Consider the following 27019-nt stretch of genomic DNA (forward strand, 5'->3'; position numbering starts at 1 on the left):
AACAAATTGAAAAGGGGGCAAAGTGGCTTCAAGCTTTCTTTCCGTAAGACCTCCTCTGTTAGGACGGCGCTTTCTGAAGTCAAAGATCAGCCGAGCAGAGCGCAGAGTTGGGTACATCTAGAGAGGAGAGTTATATTGGGCAAATTATAACACACCACTGCATAGCCCTGTTCATCATTAGAACTATTTTTAGGCGGTGCTAATTGCGCTCACATATGCCACGTCCGAATATTTTAACCACATTAAGTCATTTTAGTGTTGTGCTCCCTTTTATTCACCTCTTCATCAGTGCAATACTTCATGGTTGATCAGAAGGAAAATGAGTGAAAAAGGGGATGAGAACACTTATCCCTGGAAAAAAAAAATGCACAGAGCCTGCATCATCACTGCAAATTAATTTGTCTCAAAAAAAAATGCCCTGATAAACTTGTAAAAAAAAAAGAAATCTTTCTTAGGCAGAGTTTCTCACTCCACCAAGCACAGGAAACTTATTTCATGAAGTCTGGCCACATGCGTGTCTGACTGCAACCAAAACTGCACAAAGCAGAGATAAGCAAAAGTGGAAAAATTAAGTTTTAGGTTAAGGAATGGCTGGAACCTCAGGTGGTTTTGTACTTAATCCAAATGCTCTGCTCAGCCCTCTGTCACTGTAACGTGAGTGCATTTTTAGACGGGAGGAATAGCCACTGTAACAGACTTACTTAACTTGGGTAAGTCCATTATTTCCTGTGTATTAGAGAAGCAATCCTTTTGGTATCCAACTTAACTAAAATCCAAAGTAAGATTTAAGCCAGCTGAGCCAAGCTTTTTTTCTTTTTTTTGTGGTTTGCCAGCTCTGATTTTAAAATCTCTGTGACATCTAAATTTGCACTTCCACAAGGCATGACAAGAAGACCAAGATTGCCTCACTGAAACTGTCAGATAGAACAAAATAAGAGCTCGGTCTTGTCCTGCCAAACTTGGCTCACATCACCGCCTATCTTACAAAATCAGATTCAATGTCTGTCATGCACTGGTGGGCAGGATCAAGCTCTAAATTTGAGTGCCACCACCATGAATGACAGTGAAAAAGGTTAGAGATCATCTTGGCTCTTGGACGTGCACAAAATTTGGGAGAACTCAAACACGGCACTCTGATCTTTGTGCTCCTCAGTAGCAAACCTCTAAAAATAGACTGGAAAATAAACTCAAAATACAAGGGCATCTTCCTTGCCTCTTCATGTGGAGGCCGTGACTAAGTTAAGTTTTAGCTCTAGCAAATCTCCAAAGCCTGCCCTTTTCCACTGGTATCACCTTTTTCCAAGTGTAACAGTTTCTCTCTGCATCTACTCTAACTGCCTTAACCCCATCTTCTTGAAATCTTTGGTTAGGTTTTTTCCCCCTTTGTACTGGAATTACTGTACAAATGTCTGTTGTGACTGGAGTGGGAACATATCCCGATACAATCAATTCAGCAGTGTCAGCTAATTTGGGGTGTAAAGAAGCATTAGGCTCCACATCTCCAGACTGGCCTTCCCTTGTTCCCGGTTCTTGCGATCCCTTCAGCCCACGCGCCGCTCCGCCTGCCGCAGAGAGCCCTCGCTGAAGCCAACCACGACGCCTGAGCCTTCGCCCCATTCAAGCGTGGCCGCAAGGCGTCTGTTTGCGTGGCACCCCCCGCCCCCACGCCCCCCCCCCCCTGCCGCAGAGAGCCCTCGCTGAAGCCAACCACGACGCCTGAGCCTTCGCCCCATTCAAGCGTGGCCGCAAGGCGTCTGTTTGCCTTCAGGCAAATTCATTCCAGCGTGCCTGTAAGAGAACGGTTAAATAACCAGCAGTCACAAATAATTTAGAGTACGAATTAGTGCCGTTCGTAATATTACAGCTATTGCAAGCTGTGAGAGGAGAACATACCCCCGACATGTTCAGGAGCTCCAAGGGCATGTGCTAGCTTATCCCGCTCCATTATTTTTATGTCGCTGTACCAGTCTATCCCTCTCAACTTGCGCATTTGTAGTATCAGCCCAGGTTTTCCCTGTGCAAGGGAAGCAGAAGGCAGTGAGGAATGCTGTAGGGACTCCGCTTGTGCCTCTCTCACACACATGTCCGTGCAAGGCAGAAGGCCCCGCTCACTTTGCTTCCCTTGGCCATTCAGCTCAGGCTGGGGTGGTGCCAGCACGAGGAGCTGTGTGAAGGAGATGTGGTGCATGGAGATGGATGACAGCAGAAGCAGAGAAAGGGGCAGCTGAGAGCATGTCAGAAAACAAAAGGAACGTGAGAAGGGAAAGGGGTTAAGGGAATAAAAAAAGAAATGAATGAAGAAAATAAACTGGGGGGGAAAAAGGACATTATAAAGGGAGTAGCAGCTCTATTAGAACACAATGAGAAATAAGCAAAAAGAGCCAGCAGACAATCCATCAAAACTAGAATTTAAGAAGAAAGGACTGGGGAACCGTTGCTACAATTTCTCCTGCACCTAATATGAACTCTCTCTCCTCTGAAGTCAACAGGAGTTTAGCCACTGATTTCAATCAACTTAGGATGTTATCCCCCATCTTCTTTTTTATTTCCTAGCACAATCCAAGCAGATACTTGGGTAGTAGCAAATGCATCTTAGTTGATTGATATAGCACCTCCCTTGGCAGAGTTACCACCATTTTGGGAATTCATACTTGTATTTCCCCTATTTTCACATGTATGGGCTTTTAGAAAAAATCTACTTTAATTTCTGAGCTTTCAGACTTCCCAGTAAATCTTGTAAAGCCTGTGGCACAATACTGGCATTTTTTGCCCGCAATATCCTACATGTAAGCAGCACTTCAGCCAAGTTACCTTTTCCTGAGTAAGGAGACTACTTCTGTGGAGGCAGAGGAGGTTTTCCAAGGTGACAGCTGCTTCACTTGCAATGACTGAGACCTTCCTCCAGTCTCATTGAAAATTAACCATTTTATTAATGTAAAGTACCAAGGAATTTCCTTCTGTTCATCTCCACCGAAAAAGATTAAAGTTAACTCGTCTGTGTTGAAATCCTGCATGGTTTTGGAGGGCCAGACTGCAGGAGAAGTCTGAACAGATGCAGGACAGAAGACTCAACATTTACAGATATATAAAATTCTCGGTATGGTTAATACCTATGCTGATTATACAGTAATTTGGAGATCCAAATCACTTAACAAGTATTAACTACTTAATACAGTGCCCCTGAGAGGTATTTAGGTAGAGCTACGCAAGAATTATTATCTCTGTTGAATTGACAAGGAGACTGAGACTGAGATGTGGCTTGTTTGAAGCCACATGGCAAGTCAGCTGCAAAGCCAGGATTAGCACTTGGGTCTTTCGCTCCCAGGTGCCATGTTCAAGTCACTAGACTGTGCTGCCCCTGAAGATTAATAAGGATTAATGGGCAAAGCAGAGGAGAAAGAACAATGTACGCCAGAAATACAATAATAAAACTCCAGGGTGAAAAATGAATACGGAGGTGTTGAAAGGCCTGGAGAAATCATGAAATCCGGAAAGGGTTTTATAGTTTCTTAAAAGATGTGGCTCTGATGGTAACCAACTCCAAAAGGGGAAGGAAGGGAGACCCTTCTAAGTCTTACAGCCTGTAAAACTTACTTAAATAATTATCAACCGGACAGCGAAAATCACATTCACACATTTATATTGCAAATTTACAGAGAAACACTCAAGCTGCAGTTTACAAGTGATTTTAAATCCCTCAGAGATCCACATGGGAAAGCAATCCTCGAACAAAGCCCCTAGGAGCAGTGAGGAGTACAGAATAATGCAGTGAGAGAAGGCACATTAGGAATCACTTACGATAAATTGCCTGACCTGAGCTCCTCAGGCAACTTCTTGTGGCCACAAGACACGGGCATTTAAACAGGGCAAGTCTGTAGGTGCAAGAGGGTTTCACTACCTCTGTTGTGAGCCCTGATGAGAGCATCACTGCAAAACTCTGCAGCTCTGTACTCTTCAAGAAGGCCAAAAACTGAAGAGGGTTTTGAGACAAGGGAGAATGGTGCCTAACGCCTTCGGAGAACATGCCTTGGAGTGAAAGATATCTGATCAAGAAACTGAGCTGGTCTAAAGCAAGGCTGGTGGCTGGCTTGATCACAGTCTACCAACACCTGGAAGGCAGCTCCGTCTCACAGGCAAAGGGATAACTTCCAGCGCAAGAAGATGCCTATAAATGGAGTTGCACGAAACTCACATCTTAACATGGAAGGTGAAAAACTGTGCGTGTGGTTGGACTGAGGTGGGTTCACCCTAAGAGGATTATCCAGAAGTTTTGCTCTAGGTCCACAACGGCTCCCAGATCTGAAGCAGAAAAAAAGCTCTGGGGTGTCCCATGACCCAAGTTATAGCATGCAGTCAGGTCGTGCCCTTTGCAAATTTTCTTCCTGGCTTCACTAGCTTAGGAATAAACTGCATGTAAGCTAAAAGCAAACAAAACCTTAGGAAATTAAAACAGAATCAACGTGGAAGACATATGAAGAGTGAAACGTGAAAGAAGACAGATGTAAAAGTATTTGTTCTGGTCTGGTTCCCAAATGGCAGTATATAGTAATGACACCTTTCCTTAACCCTGGCTTGGAAAAAGTGCATCTACAGCTCACTAACTGCAGTCCAATACAGGGTGACATCCAGCAGTCTGGGTGGTTGCTAATATGGGAGATGCTCACTTAGAGCATAAGTGGTTCACTGTGCAGTGCCAGGGCAACACCTACAGCCCGAGGAAGACAAACAAGATGCTCTGGAAGCAATGCAATTTACTCATGCACAGGTAGTACCTATAGTTACGCTGTCACCGAAGAAATGGTTCAAATTCTCACCTTGTGTGCACCTGCACCATCTCAGTGAAGTCTCTGGCATAACTGATGTAACTCCATACAATTGCTGTAACTGAGCTCTCTCGCGATAACAGTGATTAATCCACAGGATAGGAAAAATGGAAAACAAAATGTCTGAATCTGCCAACGGTCAATTTATTGGCTTTTATTTGCCAAAGTGTGCCGTGGGTGAGGTATAGGAAAACATATCCACAGTCAGCCTGCAGTGCCTCCAAGATGCTCTTCCAAGTCCAGCAGAACATTCTGCAGTAGTTCTCATTTGCTTCTTACACAAAAATGCCTGCAAGCCCAGCAGTTTATGAAGCAATTCTGCTCCAACCAGATTAAAAAGAAAAGGGGGGCACATTAGGAATCACTTACGATAAATTGCCTGACCTGAGCTCCTCAGGCAACTTCTTGTGGCCACAAGACACGGGCATTTAAACAGGGCAAGTCTGTAGGTGCAAGAGGGTTTCACTACCTCTGTTGTGAGCCCTGATGAGAGCATCACTGCAAAACTCTGCAGCTCTGTACTCTTCAAGAAGGCCAAAAACTGAAGAGGGTTTTGAGACAAGGGAGAATGGTGCCTAACGCCTTCGGAGAACATGCCTTGGAGTGAAAGATATCTGATCAAGAAACTGAGCTGGTCTAAAGCAAGGCTGGTGGCTGGCTTGATCACAGTCTACCAACACCTGGAAGGCAGCTCCGTCTCACAGGCAAAGGGATAACTTCCAGCGCAAGAAGATGCCTATAAATGGAGTTGCACGAAACTCACATCTTAACATGGAAGGTGAAAAACTGTGCGTGTGGTTGGACTGAGGTGGGTTCACCCTAAGAGGATTATCCAGAAGTTTTGCTCTAGGTCCACAACGGCTCCCAGATCTGAAGCAGAAAAAAAGCTCTGGGGTGTCCCATGACCCAAGTTATAGCATGCAGTCAGGTCGTGCCCTTTGCAAATTTTCTTCCTGGCTTCACTAGCTTAGGAATAAACTGCATGTAAGCTAAAAGCAAACAAAACCTTAGGAAATTAAAACAGAATCAACGTGGAAGACATATGAAGAGTGAAACGTGAAAGAAGACAGATGTAAAAGTATTTGTTCTGGTCTGGTTCCCAAATGGCAGTATATAGTAATGACATCTTTCCTTAACCCTGGCTTGGAAAAAGTGCATCTACAGCTCACTAACTGCAGTCCAATACAGGGTGACATCCAGCAGTCTGGGTGGTTGCTAATATGGGAGATGCTCACTTAGAGCATAAGTGGTTCACTGTGCAGTGCCAGGGCAACACCTACAGCCCGAGGAAGACAAACAAGATGCTCTGGAAGCAATGCAATTTACTCATGCACAGGTAGTACCTATAGTTACGCTGTCACCGAAGAAATGGTTCAAATTCTCACCTTGTGTGCACCTGCACCATCTCAGTGAAGTCTCTGGCATAACTGATGTAACTCCATACAATTGCTGTAACTGAGCTCTCTCGCGATAACAGTGATTAATCCACAGGATAGGAAAAATGGAAAACAAAATGTCTGAATCTGCCAACGGTCAATTTATTGGCTTTTATTTGCCAAAGTGTGCCGTGGGTGAGGTATAGGAAAACATATCCACAGTCAGCCTGCAGTGCCTCCAAGATGCTCTTCCAAGTCCAGCAGAACATTCTGCAGTAGTTCTCATTTGCTTCTTACCCAAAAATGCGTGCAAGCCCAGCAGTTTATGAAGCAATTCTGCTCCAACCAGATTAAAAAGAAAAGGGGGGGTGGGGGGGGAGGAGGGATTTCTGGGGACCACTCTTAACACTCCTGTATCTCCAGCTCAATAGCTGTATTCAACCCGTTCTGCTTACTGCTCAGTCCCAATTACAATGAGCTAGCTCGCTGCTCAGTCCCAATTACAATGTAAGTATTTAATTTCCTCTTTGATTTCCCTTCAACAACAGATTGCAACTTGTGACACTTCAAGTAATCTTGGTAGCTCATTTAACACACACTGAAACCTGAATATCTGCTGATTATGTTCCCAAGCTCTGGCTCTTTGCAATAAAGGATGGAGAAAGGAGATGCAATCTCTGGAGACTGAGAACCTGAACATGATTACTGCTGGCTGAAAACTTGTTTTGTCCCACTAGTCTTGGGGTACAGCTAGAATCTTTCGTGAATGATTAATGAACTATAGGCAGATCAATGAAACTCTGCCCTAAATGTGTCTATAACCAACTCAGGTGGGGGATGAAGAAGTCTAACCAGCCAGATTCCTGTAATTTACAACTCTTGATGTAGTGAAAAGGAGTAATTCATCTCATTTACTGTGGCTGGTTTCTCAAGCCCAAGTACCTGAGTCACATAAGTGATTATTTTTTTTCCCTTCCCTGCTTCCAACTCGGCATTAAAGTTATTACGTGGTGGTTGGCCTCCAATATCCGTGTTCATGTTGAGGAGAACCTTCATCCATCAGTAACCCCACTGACTCCAAGAACTGAAAATTCAGGATTATACTCATTACTGGCAAACACACTGAAGTCTAACTCAATCACTTATCAAGAGAATATTAAGCTTCCCATAAAGCATTTTTTAGTGGTAAGTCTTGGAGATCTTTACATTCTGTCAGCACTATCAAACTTCAAAATTGTTTCTTATCCCTGATTTCTATAACCAGCATAGTCACTTACTTCCAGGAATAATAAAGGCTGTAGAACATATTCTCATCTTTCTTGATGGATGATGAGTTGGCCTCAGTAAAGTTGTTAATGATGTAAAATAAAATGCAAATTAAATAGCACAATCAAAATCAAGCTATTAAAAAAAATAGTCATGCAGGCAGTATATGATACTAAGTACCACCCTTTTGCTTACATTGTTACATAGATAATACCAGCATATTAGAAACATAATAAATCACAGAAAGCTGTTTCTCTAGCCGGGAGTTTCTCAAACTATGGGTCATGACCCTCCATGGGGATTCATGAATGATTTTGAATGGGGTCACAAAAAAACTGTTAGCGAGAAGCAAGGGCAGCTATTTCCCCCTAAGTTGAGCAGCCCAATCCTCTAGCAGGGGAACAAGAGAGCAGACTGTAATTAGGGGCTGCAAGTATTTATACTTGCTAGGGAACCGCTAACTACTCTTAATTACAACAGCTCACTTTCTCCAGGAGAGGGGAGCAATATAGGCTAGAATTAAAATTGCTGGATAGTTGCTAACTGCCTTTCATTGCAGGCAATAGATCTGTTTCTCCAGGGAGGAAGAATAAACTTGCGACTGGATCTTATTCCCCCATCATTTAGAAATGGAGCCATTACCAACTCAGGGGGTCACACAAATATGCAATCAAACATGGTTGTATTTTCAAACCACGTAAGAAAGAAATCAATAGTCTCATTTATTAGAATATGCAACCACCAGGCAAAGAGTGAGGTGCCCCATGCAATCTGCATTGCATCCTGGTGAAGAAGGATATTTGTTAAAGGACTTAAAATGAGAAGCTAGTTGAAAAAGTAGAATGATCTCACTGAAAAGCACTTGTACATTTCTCTCTGCTGCCCTGCCTGGCATCGGAACCCACTTTCTTCCCCGGAATGGATCACCTTTTCAAAGCTGCCAATAACTGGATGTACCAAGATGGAAACTGAAGATTGGCACTGGAGGCCGTAGTCCCACGCCACATGGGCCTGGCTTGGTTAGCCCTGAGGAGAATCCTCTCCTCTTCCCTCCTGAGGGCAGCTTTCATCAAGACTGGAAGAGAAAGTATCCAGCTCTTCTCCCTCTCTCAAAATGAGGGATTTTGGGGAAATACAAGAGTGGTATGCACCCCACATCCCCATCTTAGGGGTTTTGGGTGTCACCAAGTCCACGTTTGCTTTCTTGGGGTCTCTATAAGGGACACGAGGCCCGTGGCTGCAGAGCGGCCTGCCTCCCTCAGTGCCCTCTGGCTCTTGCAGCCACCATGTGCCTTGCCCCAGGAGTGCTCTGCAACTCCCCAGAAGGGAGCCAGAGCCATCTTGGGTAAAAGCAACCTCCCCGGTAGACACATCCTTGCCTCAGCAGCGAGGGTCCCCACTGCACGCTGCCTCCCCAGCCCCGTTCCCATTCTCACACCCCACCCTGACATGTGACGCCCTCTCCCTGGGGAAGCAGCTCAGAGAAGAGATCCAGTTTGCAAATAACCTGGGGAGAAAAGAAAAAAAAATAGATGGAAAAGTGTTATTTTTCAGCTGGATCAGTTTTCCAACCTGTTGCGTTGCACAACCCATATGAGCACCTGTGGCAGCCTGAGCCAAGAGTGGGAAACATTAAAAGCGGCTGAAACAGCACTGCCACGTAGTGGCTGCTTGTGAGGGAAGGACTAGCCCTGGCTGCTGGCCGGAGAGAAGAAGGAGAGGTGACCTGAATGGTATCTACACAGCTTGGTCATGGAAAAGGGCTCTGATAGTGAGAGGAAGCTCCTGAGTTTTGCAAGCAAAGGCGTAACACAGTGCAGGGGTCAGCATCGAAGCTGGGCAGCTCGAAACTCATAGTGGACATAGCTTCCTGCTAGTGACAGTGGTCAGATGTGGGAGGAGATGAACTTGCATTGCCCCACGGCATTAAAGAAGAGATTAAGCCAGAAGACCTATGTTTTGGGTCTCTCCTGCATTTGTGTACAAGAAGCAGGATGAAATTGTCATAACGAGTCCCGTGCAGAGGAGAGAGTAAAAATGCCGCCTGCCTGCTGACCCAGAGAGTGGCTGCCCCCATTAAGGCCTGCCCTGTACCCGGTGGCCTGGATGGCGTGAACTATCCAAAGGGCATGCAAATAGGATGACCTACTGGAGGCAGTGAAAAATAGCAGACTCCCCATATTATTTTCCTAACACTGAAACCAGTGTGTTCATGCCGTGGGCACACTCCCACTGCAGAAAGTCCATGCTAAGGAAAAACCCCTCCTGCGAGCCATGCCAGCCATAGGGGGTGCGGCATAGCCCTGGTTCTCCTGACAATTTGGTATGTGATATACAATAAACTACTTCTCCCTGGTGAACCCTGGAAGCCCAAGTTATTCCAGAAAGTTCCCTGAGCAAAAATCCTGCTTCCAAAATCAAGTAGAAAACTGTTCCCCAAGCATTTCTGCACTCCTCTCAGACCTGCAGGGATCCACTCTGGGGATCTTCTCACGCCTTTCTGTGAAATGCTCCGTAACTGCAACTGCAAGTCAGGTTTTTATCAAGTTGTTCTTTGCAGCCTGTCAGCAGCATTTTGACTAGCCAGAAAGGTTACCTCCATGCTCGCCGGTGCCGAGCAGGATGCCTGCAAGCCATGCGGCTTGCTCAGGGATAGGGATGCAGCCTGAGAAGCTGGGAAGAATGGTTTCAAAAACATATTTATTGATAACTGCAAAGAGAAAATAAATGTTTAATTCCCTACCCCTTGACTTTCCATATTGCTTAGCTTTGTGTCCCTTCTGTGCCAGGTGAGGCACAGCCTGGACAGGTACGGCTGGGAAGGGGACGCTCTGGGCAGCTCCAGGCAGAACGGAGGCTTTAAAGTAGGTTTTCAAAACATTACGGATTTCATCTTTGCTTAGCAGCTGGTTACTGTGCCGAAGCCACGAATCGCACCACTTGAAGTGATTGAAGGAGGGGAAAGAATAATAATAATAAAGTGGCAGACTAGCTCAGGGATAGGCTTGGGAGTCCTATTAAACTTGAGAGGCTACGATTTCTATTCCCAGAACCGCTGGTTAACACAGAACAAGCACCATGCTTCCCCACCCCATCCAAACAGTTGTACTAGGCAAAAACTGAGGCGCAGACCAGCAACAGGTCAATCCTGTACTGTGTAGTCAAAAGTTGCCAGCAGATTAACATGGCAGCGCTCGTGAAAAGTCTGCAGCAGCTCTGGCAAGCTTTGCAAAATTTATAATTATAGCTACAGGCTTCGTCGCAAAAGGAACCAAATATGTGATGTTTGTTTCTGTGGAAGAATGGGAGGAGACTAATGGTAAAGGAGAGGGAGTGGGAGTGCGGAAGCGGGGAGAGGGGAAGGCAGAGAACCGAGCCCTGCCGAGTTTTCAGGGACCCGCAGAAAAAATCATCTAAGTAGAGTAATTCAGACCTCAAATACCGTGCGGTGCTTTGACAATCTTCTGGTTTATGGCGTACTTAACAAAGTGTTCTTACATTTAGTAGGCTGGAATGTCCATTTGACTATAGACTCTCTGCTACTTTGCTCGTACTTTAACATTTTGGACACGTGACAAAAATGTGTGTAACGCATTTTTTAAAGTGTTGATTGTGCTCGTAATTTTCAAGTCAGAATATAAAATAAACATCTCTGCCCTTTCTTCCAGCAGGCAGCACAGAGATCTGCTCTCCGCGTTCTGTCTGACAGGTACATTTTGTCATTTTTATGAACTATAAATTGCTTTATGAAACGTTGAGCCCTATTTATTGTGGCATATAACTCATAATCGGATTTTGTCCCCAAAGTATCTGTGAACTGGGATGTTAAACATTTTGCATGCTTGGATTTGTCATGCATGTGTGGAGTTTATTACTGCAAAAATCACAGTCGTCTTGTATTTCATACAGAGTATGCAGAATCCCTTGTTGTGATACCAAACGAGAGATAAGAAACTTACTGGAGAAGGCATGAATGATGCAGTAAATTCTGAGCTTTAGAGTTTGCTGAGATATATCTGAGCTCATTTTTCAGCAATAAGTACTTCATTTATTCCGAGATGTTCTCTTTTGACTTTTTCCAAATCCTTTCCCTGGGAATTATTCTTCTTTTGATGAGATTCTCCGTTGTTTTATGCACAAAAACAATGCCCTTTTTTACCCCTTAAGTTTTGAGGGATTGGTGTTTTGGAGGAATTTAATTTGTTTTTTCACTTCTTCTGGAACTGCAGCAGTGCTCCAGGCAGATAAGCAGGGGACCAAATCCTTAGACAGTGTTCAGGTTTTACTCAGCTCTTTTTCAAGCAAAAAAATCCATTGACTTGGATGGGAAACTTGCCCGAGTGAGGAATTCAGGATTTGGGCCATAGTAAATGTTATAGTTGGGCTGTAGGTCTGCACAGGTATTTACCTTAAATGACTTGTATGAAAGAGGATTGATTGAAATATAAGGTAGCTTTCTAAGACGGTCCTGATTTCTTTTCCAGTTTTGGGAACAGGGGGAGGGAAGGGGGAGGAGAGACTGTACATTTTAGTGCCTGTGAAAAAGAACTAGCAGATTTACATTTATCCACAAATGAGGTACTGTGTCATGCAGGCTGACACAGAGTAAATTTCCCCATGCCTTGTTGGCAGCCCCCTCTGCTCCGTCTGGCCCCCCGCCCCCCGCCTCCCTGGGAATAAGCAGTAATTGACTCTGGAAACCAGCTCAGGCCAGGATTTCTCCAGAGCAGAGCCTGTCACTTAGGCTGAATTATATGTTGTGCATGGATGAATAACATTTCTCTCTGCTTGGAGGCTAAGACCGCCAAAATTATCGACCTTTCCCCCCCCCCAAGTTTACAAACACCATTTTGTTTAGAATTCTCCCCCTCCCAAGGAAACAAAAATCCCCAAGTGAAATGTATGGGATGCGGGTGAAATCACTGGCGCAGTTGTAGGGCACAGAAGTATTTGCTGTAGCTGGGACGAATGCAAAAAGAAAGAGGAGTCAGAGTCACCCTTGTGCCCCTCTCCCTGGAGATGTGTGCAGCCTTGCCCCCGAGGCAGAGCAGCTTTTGCACTTGGTGGGAGCAATACTGTGACCAAAGAAAACGTGGGTTGTTTTTTTTTTTTTCCTGAGCATCCTTCCCCCAGGCTGAATGAGGAACATGCCTGCAGAAGTGCCCCTGGAGGTAGTTAACAAGCCCCAAACCCCTCACTGTGCTTTCTGTCTCCCCTAGACAGAAAAGCAGCAGTGATGGATAGGATGGTCCCCACCTCACCAGGGCTGGTGAGGGAGCTGGGCGCAGGCTGCCCTCGTCCTCAGGGCAAAAGGGCTGAAATGTTGCCCATCACACCTCAGATTTAGTATTTATGATCAAATATTGCCCCCTCTGCGCCTAAAAGCATGCCTGGAGACTACAGCTTTCCCACCTGCTCGGCAAACATTTGGCCATCCGGGCACCCTCCTCCCCTCCCTCCAGAGGGGGTGCTGGGAAGGCTGCGGCTGCACCCCATGGGGGTGCCTCCCTGCCTCCTTACAGGGAGTGAACAGGAGGGCAGAGGGCCAAAAACCCCCCACTGTGACAGCAGTTTCTGCCTGGCCTTGGCTAAAGTGAGGATGCCTGTGATGTTGCTGCTCATTACTTGTGTCCCAGTAGCAACTAAGAGCTCCCGGTCACACACCAGCACTTCCCAGCACCAAGGGAGATGGCAGCTTAAATAAAGCTTAATTTCACCTATTATATTTTCACCTATTTATGTCACCTATTATATTTTTGGAAGAATATTCTCCAGCAGTTCCTGTTCCAGTTTTCGCTTTCAGGTTCTGTTAAAAATGTAAGAGTTAGCTAAACTGAAAGAGGGAAAAAAAAAAGGAGAGTTTTTAAACCTGTAGCCATTGATTTCTTTAGTGTATTGCACTCAGTCTTGTTTTCAGAATGACACAGTAACCCCCAGCAGATTTATGTGCAAACACAAAGATTAGTGACCCAGAAGCTTGACTGAAACAGCTTTTCTGCTTCCAGAAGACAGGTTGCTCTGCACATGCACCGACTATTTTGTCAGGAAAGATGCACTGGCCCCATTAGCTTTTCATTCTCTCATGAAAAACCCTTGGTGTTTATACAGCACAGCTTGGTTTTAATTTTATTGTGCTCTTCAGTAAAGTGGTCTAACTATACAGATTGCTCAGTTTCTGGGACAGAGAAGAGCAAGAACTTAACTCATATACCTTAATGGTATAGCGCCAGCATATCTTCAGTTGTCTGACTCTCATATCCACTGCCTGAATGGCTTTCAGATGAAGAAAAATGTCTGTAACTAAAGTATTCATTGTGTTCTGTTGTTATTTAACAGTAAGCAGTGCGGTTAAGCCAGGTCTTAAACCTGCTTAATCCCACTGAGCTAAATAGATTTTATTATTGACTCCCATGGTCACAGAACTTTGACCTTAAGGCTGAAGTTAAAAGCTAATTTTTTGCAGTCTGTTCCACTAACCCAGAAGCACTTGCTTGCAGGTTACATTTGCAATGGGGAATGTCCAGCTGTAAATTACAGCTGTTTGTAATCATACCCAAATGCAACACTCATTATTATTCTTTTGTTCTTTTTAGGCTGAAAAGCCCACCATGAGGGAGACCGCACAGCACTTAATCCACACATTAAATTTACTCGCAGCTCATATTCATGTGCAAGATAAGATTTTCCATGAAGTAAAGATTTACAGTGGTCCTAGGGCACTTTTATTCCCCTGGCTGCTTTTATTTCTCTGTGCTGTAGTGTAGGCCAAGTGGGTCTGCCTAAGAGTTTTGAATGCTTAGGGGCAAGTGTTGTACCACCGCTGAATTTTCTCTCGTGTTGTCATAGGGGAAAGACAACTCATTTGCTGCAGGGCTCAGGTGGTACCTCTGAGACGTGCTTAATTCACAGGTGCAGTCTGTGGCACCCTCGCTGTACTTAGGCTGGAGGATGCAGGCGACCCCGCTAGCTCTGCCCACGCAAACCTCAGCGCAGGCGTGCGGGGCAGGGGGAGAGATGAGCCCTCTCAGCCCAGCGGTGCTGGCAAGCCTGCCCATCCCAGCTGATAAATCCTGTAAAGAGTCCAACTCGCTAAGCACCTGCTTAATATATACGTGTCGTCCAGAGCTGAACTGTTAAGTACGAGCTGTGGTAAACCTTTTCGATTTACCACCTTGGGCTGTGGATAGACGAGGCGTCTCAATGCTAACATCCTTTTGGCAGCGTAGACAAGCCCCGGTCATGATGGTTGGTGAGTTATGCAGGCTGTCTGAGCTTCGGTCCACCCTCCTGTCGGGCAGAAGGGGCAATACTTTGCATTTCCATGTCAGCATGCCTTGTCTGTCCATGTTCAATCACAGTTAGGACATTGAAATGCAGGCGATTCCAAGCATGAGCTGGTTTACCCCAATGGCTCTGGCCAGTTGCACTTAAGATCCCAAAGGGCAAAGAAATGCTCCCTCTTGTCCTCTGGAGCGGTGAAGAGTTTGAGGAGCTGAGCAGCAGCTCGTGTGAAGCAGCACAGCCCCACATCTGTGGGGAGAGAGACATCTGCAAGCAGAGGTGCTGCTGCACCGCCTCTTGCGGGTGCGTGCACGCATTTAGCACTCAGCTGCAAGGAAAATCGAACAGAAAAGGTTGACCTTGGACAATCTGGTCCATTCCCCTGATATTGTAAGCAGCCACAGGATCAAGATTAGTCCAGGGGGATCTGTAGCACGGCTCTTCTTCAGACAAAGCCACGTTGAGATACACCATTTGGGTTAGGAGGCCTGGGGAGGGACTGCCTGTAGAGTATTAAGGCAACAATAAGAGGCAATTTAGACTTTTAATAGATCACTTAGGGCAGGGAAGGCAGCTGTCCAAGCAGCCTTAAAATTTTCAGTGGACAGAGCCAAAGATTTCTTGTTCTCAAGTATCTGCTTGAGCTGTGATTAGGCAAAGCAGTTAAACGTGTGATACCCTGAAGTAAGTAAATAATCCAGTGGCAGCCAGCAAAAAGACTCATGTGCTTTGTGTCGCTCACATACATGTGTTTGTGTTGGACTGAGTTTTTCGATAACATTGCCTTTCACACCGTGAGAGCTTCTCCACAGGAGAAGCTACGTGGTCGCCTTATCATCGGAGTGACTCAGCTAGCTGGCTGGCCAGAAAGGTTTCGTGTGACAGGTCTGGGTAATCAGTGACAGCCGAGGGGAAGCCTTGGCTTGGGACAGCTGATCTGGGTCCCAGCAGAGAGCGACGGAACTGAGATCATGGGCTCCACAGGAGGCGAAGGTTGGCCGGAGAAGAGTCTGCACGCACGGCGTTAGCTGCCACAGAAACAAACACACGGCTCTCACAGTGTTAGCACATTGCTGAACCTTTCTGGATTATCTTTGCAAGAAAAAAAGAGAGTGCCTCTGACGGGGGGGGATATGGATTTATCATTTATGTCTTACATGAAAGCTTGGCTGTTTGGAAATGCTGGTGTCCCACAGTTGCAGCCCCCCACCTCCATGGTACAGGGTAGCAAAGGGCGACTGCTGCTATGTTTTGTGGCAGAAACGGTCTAGGGTTTCTCAGCCCTCCTAGTTAGAGAAGTAGAAGGGGGAAGAGTAATGATATGTATTGTATATAGGACACTATTTCCAGTGTTGGAGACTGTTGTGAATTAGTGAAAAGGGGCTTTAAAAGAAGAGCCTGTGTGGAAGGCTTGGAGTGAAAAGGTATGGATATCTCTGTAAAACTGGGACTTCATTTCCCTTTATTTAACTTGTGAGCAAGATCTGTAACACGCATCTGCTTGCTATTGGATGTTTTCCCATACTGTACTGTTGCTGGTGTTTGTTTAGAGTTGTTCTACCATAGCACCGGAGACATGATTTGGATGTATTGCAACGCTGCGTGAGAAGGTGGAGCAGAGCTGTCCCAGGGAATTTTAGTAATTTTGAGCCCTAGCTAGCTAGACCAAATACTGAAATTCCTTTGGTGTTTAGCAAAAGAAAAAGAGAAGTTAAGATGTGTTTTTTCTTCAAGGAAGTGATAGCGTTTTGCTGTCATGACAGCCAAACATTTCCCACCTCCCTATGGGCAACCCCATGCATTCTCAATAGGTCCCTAAAGATACCTGAGGGAAGATGATTCGTTCTAGGTCTGACTAGTAATTTCTCGTGTATTTTCTTTGGCTTGCTAAGTTATTTAAGAATCTGTGTATGGATAATTACAGAATTAATGTGGGGGACAAAAGAGACAAGGTGCAAGTCTGGGGTCTTTCACATGTTCGTAAGAAGAAAGCAGGTCCCCTTGCTGGCTTGGCAGCATGAAGAATATGCAAAGTGCTATTGGGAAGAAGAGTGTATATGTGTGCAGCATATGAAGTGCCTCAGCATATGATTAACCTCACTGGGTATGTAGTAAATAGTAGATAACTGTGATCAAAAAAGTATTCATGTGATTTATCAAACTGAGCAACTGTGCATTTTGCAGTGAAGCAGGAGGTCAATCCTGAAATCTAGGGCAAGTAGAGCAGTAGGAAATTGCAGGGACTAAGAAGTTAATCATACCGTTGGACTGCTTCCATCTGGTTTTGAAAGACAGAGTCAGTACAGTGCTAGCGAGGACGCTTCACGGCAACAGATCAGGAATTAATTTTTTCAGCAAATCTTCCGCTATCATTTGCAGTAACACAGGCTTATAAAAATGTAATTTAATTTCTTGAGAATAAATCACATAGGACAAGAAAGTGTGAGAGTGTTTTTATAATGTGTGTATCAGAGGCAAAAAAAAAAAAAAAAAGAGTGAGAGTAGGAGAAACAGCAAAAATCCAAGAGGAGACAAACATTAACAATATGAAACCTGGAAGGCATAAATGGCTGTCCGGTTAAATTGTGCAGGTAATTGTCTTTGAAAAATCAGTTTGCAGTTGGGAAACTTCTACATTTTTATGACGCTTGGAGGCATAATCTTGTCTAACCTGTCTGTCCATCTTCATCAGTGTGGGTCAAAGGAGCACTGACTTAAAGTATTGCTGAATTGATGCTCTGAACAGCACTCCCATATATCATGAGTACATAGCTACGGGCAGTGAATTTGTTAATGAATTCTGTTTTCCTTATTATTGATATTACTTACGATATTTCAATGAGACTTGAACATTATGCTCCCTTTGGGCAATGACAGTCCCCGTAGGCAGTGAACATGTTGTAAAACAAAGGGTATTTTAACCTTGATAGTAACTCCGGTAGCTGAAACTTGCTTTATTGGAAGAGGGGAGGAGGACAGTTGATAACATTATGCCTTTCTTTCTTCAGCAGTGGGATAAGAGAATAGAGAGCCCTGTACTATGAATGATGCATTGTGCTATTTTTAGTGCTATGCTGCAAAAGTGAAATCTTATAAATACATTTGTATCTATTTCCTGGCAGTCTGAAGAAAGAGAGCTCAGGTTTACGCAGCACCAATAGCAGGGAACAGGGGACCGCGCTCTTCCCACAAATCACCACACTTTCACTACCACCTCATTTTAAGAAACACTGGAAATTCGTAGCAAGCAGCAGCACCTCAGCCTGGTCCAGTTACAGGACGTCAGCTTGGGACTTTTGACCCTTGTGTGTTTGTGAACCGTGTCCTAGCTGTAGCTCAGGGAGTCTCCAGAGTGGGTGCAGCAACACAAAGGAGAAATTGCAGTTCCCTTGCAGTGAGGCAGTGGTCCATGCAGCAGATGGAAGGAGATTCCCCCCATCAAGCTTTAATCGCTCAGTAATCAGCCAGGCACAACAGGGTGTTCTGGCATCAGCTCCACGGATGACATGCTCTATCCAGTCGGTTTTTCCTGCCTCTTGCAAAGGTGGTTTAGAAATCCCAGCTGAATGTCTGGGCTTGCCTTTGTCACTGGTAAGGCTATCTGCCTACTGCCCTCTGTGTTTTTAAATTTTAGTTTCAAGAGCATTTTCTCCTTGCTCTTGCTTTTGTCCTGACCCTGGCAACAACAGAGGTGTGATGGGTTGACCTTTGCTGGACATCAGGTGCCACCAAGCTGTTCTATCGCTCAGTGAAGATAAAGGCAGTTTAATAAAGGCAGAAGTAAAGGCAGAGCATGGTAGCAAAAGGAAAACAAAGATTTTATTCTCTACTTCCCATTAGCAGGTGATGTCCAGCCACTTCCCAGGAAGCAGGGCTGCAGTACGTGTAGCGGTTGCTCTGGAAGACAAATGTCATAAAAAACAAATTCCCCCCCTTCCTCCTCCTTTCCCGTAGCTTTTATATCTGAGCTGACGTCATATGGTATGGAATAGCCCTTTGGTCAGTTTGGTCAGGTGTCTTGGCTATGTCCCCTCCCAAAATCTTGCCTATCCCCAGCCCACTGGGGCAGGGGGGGATGTTGGAAACACAGCCTTGATGTGAGCACTGCTCAGCAGTAGCCAAAACACTGGTGGGTTATCAACACCTCAACATACCAATAGAAAGCACAGCAGTATGAGGGCTGCTATGGGGAAAGTTAACTCCATCTCAGCCCGACGCAATACAGGAGACAAGGAGGAAAGGGGAGCTCTGGTTTGCTTGGGGGAGAGCAGGCGTGTTCTGCAGGAGGCCAGTCCCATGACAGAGGGCTTGTACCCAGGGTGGGAAGGGACTCCTCAGTAGAGCATCTTCATGTGGCCCCAGTAGGGACAACACATGGTCTGTACCTCATCTGGCCCTTTGCTCTTTGAGGGGTGAAGAGGACACTGTGCAGAAGCAGAACTATGGCCAGTTACTTTGCAGGCAAAAAAAAAAAAGTGAGTATGTACAAAGACGTGCCCTATGATTTCCCTGTGGGGATTAGTTTATGGCTGAATCATGCCTGAGATGCTCCTGCAAGGGGATCACATTGTCATGGGCTGAGATGCTTTGCTCTCCCATGCAAATGTCTCCTCCTTTTTTTTCCTCAACTGCCTCAATTTTGATGTAGGTTGCAGGAAAACTTTTGTCCCTTCTTCTCTCCTTGCCTTGGAGAAGAGTTGGACTTATTCTGCCATTGAGGGAGGGTTCACACTGTTCTAGTTTCTTGCATTTCAGTGAAAGAAAATATAAGTGTGATCTTTGAACAGGCTGAGTTTCCTCCCAGAGAAAATCTGGAACATTTGTGAAATCTGACAGAGCTCTTGGGATGGATGAGCAGTTTCCCACTTTCCCAGCTATTTCACATATGCTGGTGTGAAGGTACAGAAGCAGTCCAGTAGGGTCCTATATCTCAGTGTGATCCACCAAATCTCATACAAATGCTTTACCTTGAAAAATATCACAGCTGAAAGCTTTCAGGCATGTTTGGTAGGACCTCTAGAGAAGTCCTTGCCTAAGAAAGCTTTGGAAAAGATACACATACAGAACTTTCTGAGAAAAAGGATCAGATTCACGAAACTATTTTTGTCTCCTCCCAGACTCTTATTCCTTTGGCAATGCTTTCATCTTCCTCCCTTATCAGAAAGAATCAATGCATGCTGGGAGATATATGCAGGCCATCTCATGGCTACCCAAGATTTTGGGCCAAAAAAATGCCATCTAAGTATCCTGAGGACAACCATCTCTACTTGTAACCAAATTCCTATTGAAAAGTCTGTGAAGGGGATACTGTTCCACAGCCCCACTACAGACTCCCATAAGTCTTACTCCCAGAATCCTGGAGATTCTAGTGGTTGCAGAAATCTCTCCCCATCCGAGGAATTGTTTCTTTTCTTCCTCCTAAAGAAAAAAAAACAAACCAAACAAACAAAAAGCCCCAACTCCTTTCTTTCTGTGCAGTGCATTGAAATCTAGATACTGAAGCAGGCCCATAGTCAGAGAACTTCTATTCCCTGCAGAGCTTCTGAAGTAGGGACTTGACCCCGCATTCCTGATATACCCAGAAGCCAACTTAAAATTGTTGGGAGTTTTTGGTGAGCAAGGCATGTTATACCTAGCTGTGGGGCTTGAACTGGTTAAAGGAGAAAACTTTTTCCATGCATGTGAAAAGTCTTTCATGCAGACATCAGGAGAAGGAGGTATGTTTATACACTCTTCAGCCAATGCTGACAAATTGGCTTTACATGCAAACTTTTTGGTTTATCCAAGTAGCTTGTGGCAGCAGGGAGCATTTTTTCATGGCAAATGTGAAAAGTAAATAGAAAAATGACAAGTTTCTGGTTTAGTTTGATTGAGAGATTTTTTTCTGCATGAAATGAAAGCTTAAATCATGTAATTGTTTTCAACATTTTGAGTCCCACAGTAATTCTCTTTGTGGTTCATCGATGGCTCTGATCAGTGCACACTAGCAATGATTCTTACTTTACACCCAGTCTAGACTTTGAACTCTGTTTTAAACTTCAGTGACCAGATTTGTACGGGTAAAAAATTAAATAGCTTCACTGACTTCAGTAGCATTATTCTAGTTTTCACCCCCCAAGATTTGACCTTAGCAATTTGGAAATATTTACAGCTTTTAAAAATCACAACCCCGCCTATTTGCACTTCCAAAGGTTGCACAAGTGAATTATTTTAAAGGAACGCACCCGACGTGCGGTTCAGACATCAGGATCCAATTACGGTTCCACTTCAACTCAGCCTGACTATCTACCAGCTCCTCCGACACCCTCACTGGCAACCTGATGAGTAAGGCTGCAGGGAAGGTATTCAGGCTCCTGAACCATTGGACCTTTTTTTAATGCAAACCAAGACCCCAAAATCTCAAATGGCTCAGTTTCCAAAGTTGCAAGGGTTTTTTTGCTCAGTCAGCATTTCCAGAAGGTCAGTCTGGTGATATTTTCTTTACAAATGATCAGAACAAACACTTTCTGCTTTATTTTTCATTATTATTGCTTTCTTTTGGGGTTTTGTTTCATGGGAAAACTCAGAATCAGAGAGCCTTGTTCCAAACTGGAATGGCCTGAAATTTCAAAATCCTCCTCAGAATGGAAGACCTTCCTTCTCTCAAGGACTCTATTTATAGTAGGCTGCCCTTTTTGCAGTCAGAGAGGGGCCAGATCATATTATGACTGTGCACTCTCATGTGTTTTTAACTTAGATGTAAAATTAGGTCCGGCTTGAAACTAAGTGTAAAGATTCTAAGTTCAGACATTACATTTTTACAACCTGCAAATGATATCATTTTGAAAGGCAGAAATAAATAGAAATTACTTAAATTAAATTAGGTATTTTTCCATGGGGTATGATTTAAACGAGACACATGCCATGTTTAATATAGTCTGCAATCTTCTGGCATTTCAGAAAAAACAAAATTATTTATTTTAAAGGTAGGTATTTTATACCTAATGAAATTTGTTTTGCATACCAGTGTATCTTCTCTGCTAGATTGCTATAAAGATTTTAAAGGTCTTTTTCATTCTTGACTCAGGCACATAACTTTTCTTCATGCTGAGGGACTGCCTCTCACACACACATTCACACAGAAGAGAATAGGCCCTTCTCTGTGGAAATCTAGCAGCCAAATAATTCACAAATAGCTCTCACTTATTATTTACTGGCACAATCAAGCATAACTGCTCTAAATGAACAAACAGTTTGTCAAATAAAAAAACGGGGGAGCGGGGTTAAAGAATTCCATGATTCTGATTTACACAACAGATAAAAATCACCCCAGAAAAGTCATAGAGACCTGCCAAGTAAATTTCTTGCTTTGCAGTGATCCTCTAAGACACTTTAATATGCTTTTGCAAGGATCTGTTCTGGCCCTGGCATCGCGCGTACCCCGGGAGGTCTGCGTTGTTTCATACCCGGGCAGGTGATGGCTGCTGGCGAGGGGTTCCCTAGAGCCTGGCTCCCAGCAGCCCTGTGGGACTTCGCTTGCCATTCCCATCTTTCTTTTTCTTCCTTCCTATAGCCTTTTTAGAGAGAAAAGAGGAAAACCAGACACAGAGCCTCTGTCACAGGCATCTTCCCCAACTTGGCCCCAGATATCCACAATTTTGGCTTTCCGTGTTTCCCAGGGGGACTTTGTCCCAGAGTCTCTGTTGCCGCTTGCCATCTTGCTTGCCTGATCTGCCCTTCCTCCTTTCTTCAAAACCATGCTGACCCCACCGGGGTGCCTGCAGCCCTCCCTGGGACCCCCATCTCCCACCAATCTCCTCCAGTCTCAGGGCCACATAGCAGGAGACAAGTCCCACTGGCTTGAAGTGTCATGAGCAGAGGCAGAGTCTACCCAAGCACCACCTGCTGCTGAAAGGTTGACGTGGCCCCCATCATTGGAAGGGGACAACCTCTCTTCCTGCTGCGCAGGAGAAACAGCAGGGGGGAAGATGGGGGGCAGCCCGTTGTCTTGTTTTGCAGCCCCATGGTCACCAGTGTATGCCTTTTGCTGACACCCGGTGGGATGTAGCCCCACAGTGGGGGGGCCAGCACTGCCCCCTGCCGCCCCTCAGCTACCGGCCCTGGAGCGGGGCAGCCAAACCATCCGCCGGACACAGGGGATTTCTGCCCGTACCTTCAGTCTTCTCCATTCAATTCCCTGCAATAACCATCACTCTTCCCTGCTAATAATGCCCTCAAATACTGATTTCCTGAAGCCACTTCTTTTAAGGTCATGATGTCCCTTTTTCTAAAACTTAATAAGCTTGATACTGACCATGTGGAGTTAGAGTAGGTTTGTAAATATTTGTATCTTCAGTATTATTCCTCCAATAGCAGACACTAGGACAATATTTCCCACATTAAAAGGGCTCTTGGGGAGGCTTTAGGAACTCTGGCCAAGCAAAAATAGTTGCCTGAAGGAAGAGGAAAAACCTTGGAGAATTACCAGACTCTTTTTTTGAATTTTGAGACAAATGGACTTTTCAAACTTTGCCCTGAAAAGAGATCTGGTCATGACCTACTATAAATCTCATATGGCCATTTAAAACCTCACAGTGCTCTGGTTAAACAGCATTGCACCAGACAAAACCTCCAGGGCACAGGGACATTGCTGCGGTTTTTCCCTTTCAAGCTTGTATATTGTCCCCATAACATATTGCTAATGTTCACAGGACCAAATGAGACTGTGGCCTTTCTTTAATGTACTCAGAGCTCTTGTGTCAGAGTCTGTGAGGTCAATAGGAAAACATGGAATGAAATCTTGGCTGAGTGTCGGTCTTTCCCAGGCTTCCTGGCAATTTCCAACTTCTCACTCTATTGTTTTCACTTAATAAGATAGAACTTGTCCTCTGCTAAAAAAAAAAAAAAAAAAAAAGTTAAAAGAGCTAAGACTTGGAAAATGAGCAGTTTTGTAAAAGCCTGGCAGATTCCCAGTCTCCTGAACCTAATAACAAGCACCCTGGTTTTTCCAGTTCAGAACTTTTTGGTGCAAACACCTCATGCAAAACACCTTCCAAGACCTGCGGAAGGAGGTAGAGGGTACAGAAAAGAAGAGTGCTGGGCTTCTGACGTGAAAGCTGTAGCCTACATTTTTGAAATAGGGATGCTGAAGGGTGGAGCTCTCAGAGGAACCTAATTTGGGGCTCCTCCAGCTGGCGGATCACCCTCAGCTTTCCTCCTCCTCCTCCTGCTGGAGGGATTCACAGCACAGCACCTCTCTGTGTTTCAGCTGAAGAGGAAAACAACAACTGCAAAGTCAGTTGTGCAAACCCAGAGAACAGTTTGAGAAGACAGTAAAACCTAAACACTCCTCTGAGATTATCACTCTCTAACTGATACAGAGATGTACTATGACCTCTGGTTCAACTTCTCTTTTTTATACCACTTTCTGTATTAGCATGTAATCTGCTTGTCAGCTGCCACCAAATTTTAAACTCAAGCTGCTGATATTTTCTGAGTGTTGTGTAAAAATGTAGGTATTTTCCTAAATAATTATAAGGGATTTAACGCTGGTGAAAAGCACCAGGTTGACACCTGATTATCCAGGAATTTCTCCCTTGTGTTGCAAGGAAATCTGCCTGCCCTCCTGGAGCCCTGCGTTATCCCCATGCTTATTCTTTATCCAAGCAGACAAAGGGCACTGTTAAAGCCAACAAGTGCCTTAGCATTCCATGTAGTTAGCTAATCTGAGCCAACACCACATTATTTTGTAAGAAATGTGTTTTATTCCTTTCTTCCATTTGGTCAAAACGTAGCATTAACCATTTACTAGTATTACAAGAGCCATGACAAATTTCTGTCATTGGCCACTGTACATTGCTGCCCTCCTCTGCCTGTGTAAGGTCTCCCAGGTTGATTAGACCAGGAGATTACCGCAGAGTTGCCCTACCCAATTTATTAGGGTTGTTTTTACAGCCAGAAGTCTGGTATCATTATGGAGCAGCAGTAAATCGGGGATCCGGTTTGCGTTGTTTATATGTCAGTAATTTACCACATCAGCTTTTTAAGTACATTACAGCAACCTCTATGAATACACTCTCTGGTTAAATGAAGGAATGTATGGCAAATGAACTCCCCCTGCCCTGCATGGAGAAGACAATGGCACTCCTTGGCTGCTTTGGAATTGAGCTCTGCAGGGATATCATGCACCAATGTTCAGCTGCTGAATTGGGAGGTTAGCTTGAAAGGACTGGTAACTGCGAATTCCATAACTGCACGGACCCACCAGTCACTCCTCCGGTTAATCCAAGCGCTGTAAGGATGAAGAAGTGGTGAAACATGTGGGTAGTCTGGCCAATGTAAAAAGGGAGATCATGGAGGGAAAGTAAAATCTGGAAGGACAAAAGAAGAGCCTCTGTTAAGAAATTTTGCACTCCTTTTTATGAAGGCCTAAAAGAACAGGTTTTATGATACCATTTTCAGGTTGTGATAGGCTGCAGTGTGATCAAGTCAAAGCTTACCTTGTGTGAATGCTTAGGGCGCTCAAATGCATTTTCTGCACCTGTGCTGAAAAAACAATTATCCCCAAAAGTCGCACTTTTCTTTTCTTTCAGAAGTGACACCCAGCTCACATGGCAACTGCAATTCTAAAATTAACAGCATATGTTTCCAAAGCTGAGATGTAAACAGGGTTTGCTTAGTTAGGAAGCGATTGCCTTAGGTTTGTCTTGCACCTGGTAAAGAGCTTGTTAAAGGTAGCACTGCAATCTTGAGGGGTATTTTTTAGTTTAATTCGTAACTAAGACAGCATTTTAATAGCCTTGTTTTAATCTTGATACCATCCTGTGGGGGGTAGAGTTATTTATTCGGTTGCAGGGCTACATGGCTGGGAAGTATCTTATTTAAGTTACATGCATCTTTGGTTGATATGACTCATGTTACAATTGGACTGAATAAGCCAGCCCTCTATACTAAAAATAAGCAAACAAATGTAAAACACATCACCATATTAGCAGAACCACAACACGCTAATTAACAACGGACAACACAGTCATCAAATCAAAGTAACAATCAAGACTTGAACCAGTGAATCAGAGCTTTGAGTTATCAAGCAAACACAGCCAATGCAGAAGGTAATCAGCTTTAAATTGCAAGCTTGACATGAGATGGGACTACATCCAGTTAGTTTTGCATCAGGAAAAACTGAAGAGAAGCCAGCTCACGTTCTGACCAAACTCCTCACGAATGTTCAAGTCAACGTTCATTGAGTAAGGCAATCAAAGACTACCTTCTTCAGTCCTTGCCAGTGGTGCATGGAAGACTGGTGCTGTTATGGTTCAGCCCAGGGAAGTACACCCATTAGAGCAAACTCATTAGCGAGGCACAGTTTAGCATTTCCTTCTGATGTCACGTGATTATCATGTATGATCAGTCTTCTGTTCTTATCCTCTCCTGGCCATCAAACTCAAATCAGAGGTCACTCTGAAAATCATATGCTGTTGCAGCTTTTAAATTATTGATGCAACATTTATGAAAATACTTTTTGAAGAATTCCTAGGTAAGCACTATGAATAACTTTTGGAATAATTTGCCAGCAGTAAAGGACAGATTTAAGAATCTGGCATTTGCTGCTAGGCTTGGAAACAATTAATATAGACCTTTTTCCCTTTTTCTTTTTTTGGCCAGACACCTATGCACTCATGCACATGTGAAATAAAGAGGGATCCTTCCCTTAAAGGAAAATAAAGTGTTCAGACTCATGCTTTCCTCCTAAGGATCTGTATTTCACATGGTTGCTGACTGCCAGCACAAGACAGCAGAAGCTTAGGCCAGCATAATGACGGGAGCTTAAAATTGTCATCTCCTGCTTAGTGATACAGAGACACGGTAATGCTTCGCACAGTCCCATCCTTTTTCCTGCTTACTTCGCTGCATAGGTGGAGCCTGGTTCCTTGGATGTGGTCAGTACAGCCTGGTATCTAGTTTGTAGGTCACTGCTGGATATAACCATGGCCTCGCAGGCAAGATCTACAGGCTGAGGTGTGACACACCAGCCTCCTGCACGGTCCGTGTCCCCATGACTAATGACAACTTTCCCCTGCAGGGAAAGCACTTAAAACCCACACTCAGCAGGAGCCACCTCCTCGGGACTAGCTAATAACCTCATCAGCACATAGTCTCTCCATGCCTTTTCTAATAATAGTCACTTCTTTACCCTAAATTAGGAAGCTAATATGAATCCGTTTGCAGCTTGCCCTGATGACTTTTAATCTAAGACCACAGCTGGCCTTTGCACTTTTTATCAGATGAATTCCC

General features: G+C 44.5%; 1 protein-coding gene across 1 annotated transcript in view; it reads left to right on the plus strand.

Moving 5' to 3' along the window:
• The window catches only part of AFF3 (AF4/FMR2 family member 3), a 285751-nt gene that overhangs the window by 196359 nt on the left and 62373 nt on the right, over window positions 1-27019 (plus strand). The window contains exons 9-10 of the mRNA XM_035894361.1: window positions 11134-11174; window positions 14969-14971. Of these exons, the coding sequence (XP_035750254.1) occupies window positions 11134-11174; window positions 14969-14971 (44 nt within the window). The remainder of the gene's footprint in view (window positions 1-11133; window positions 11175-14968; window positions 14972-27019) is intronic.

This window comes from Egretta garzetta, unplaced genomic scaffold (genome assembly GCF_000687185.1).
Source record: "Egretta garzetta isolate BGI_Z169 unplaced genomic scaffold, ASM68718v1 scaffold5, whole genome shotgun sequence".
Classification (NCBI taxonomy): domain Eukaryota; kingdom Metazoa; phylum Chordata; class Aves; order Pelecaniformes; family Ardeidae; genus Egretta; species Egretta garzetta.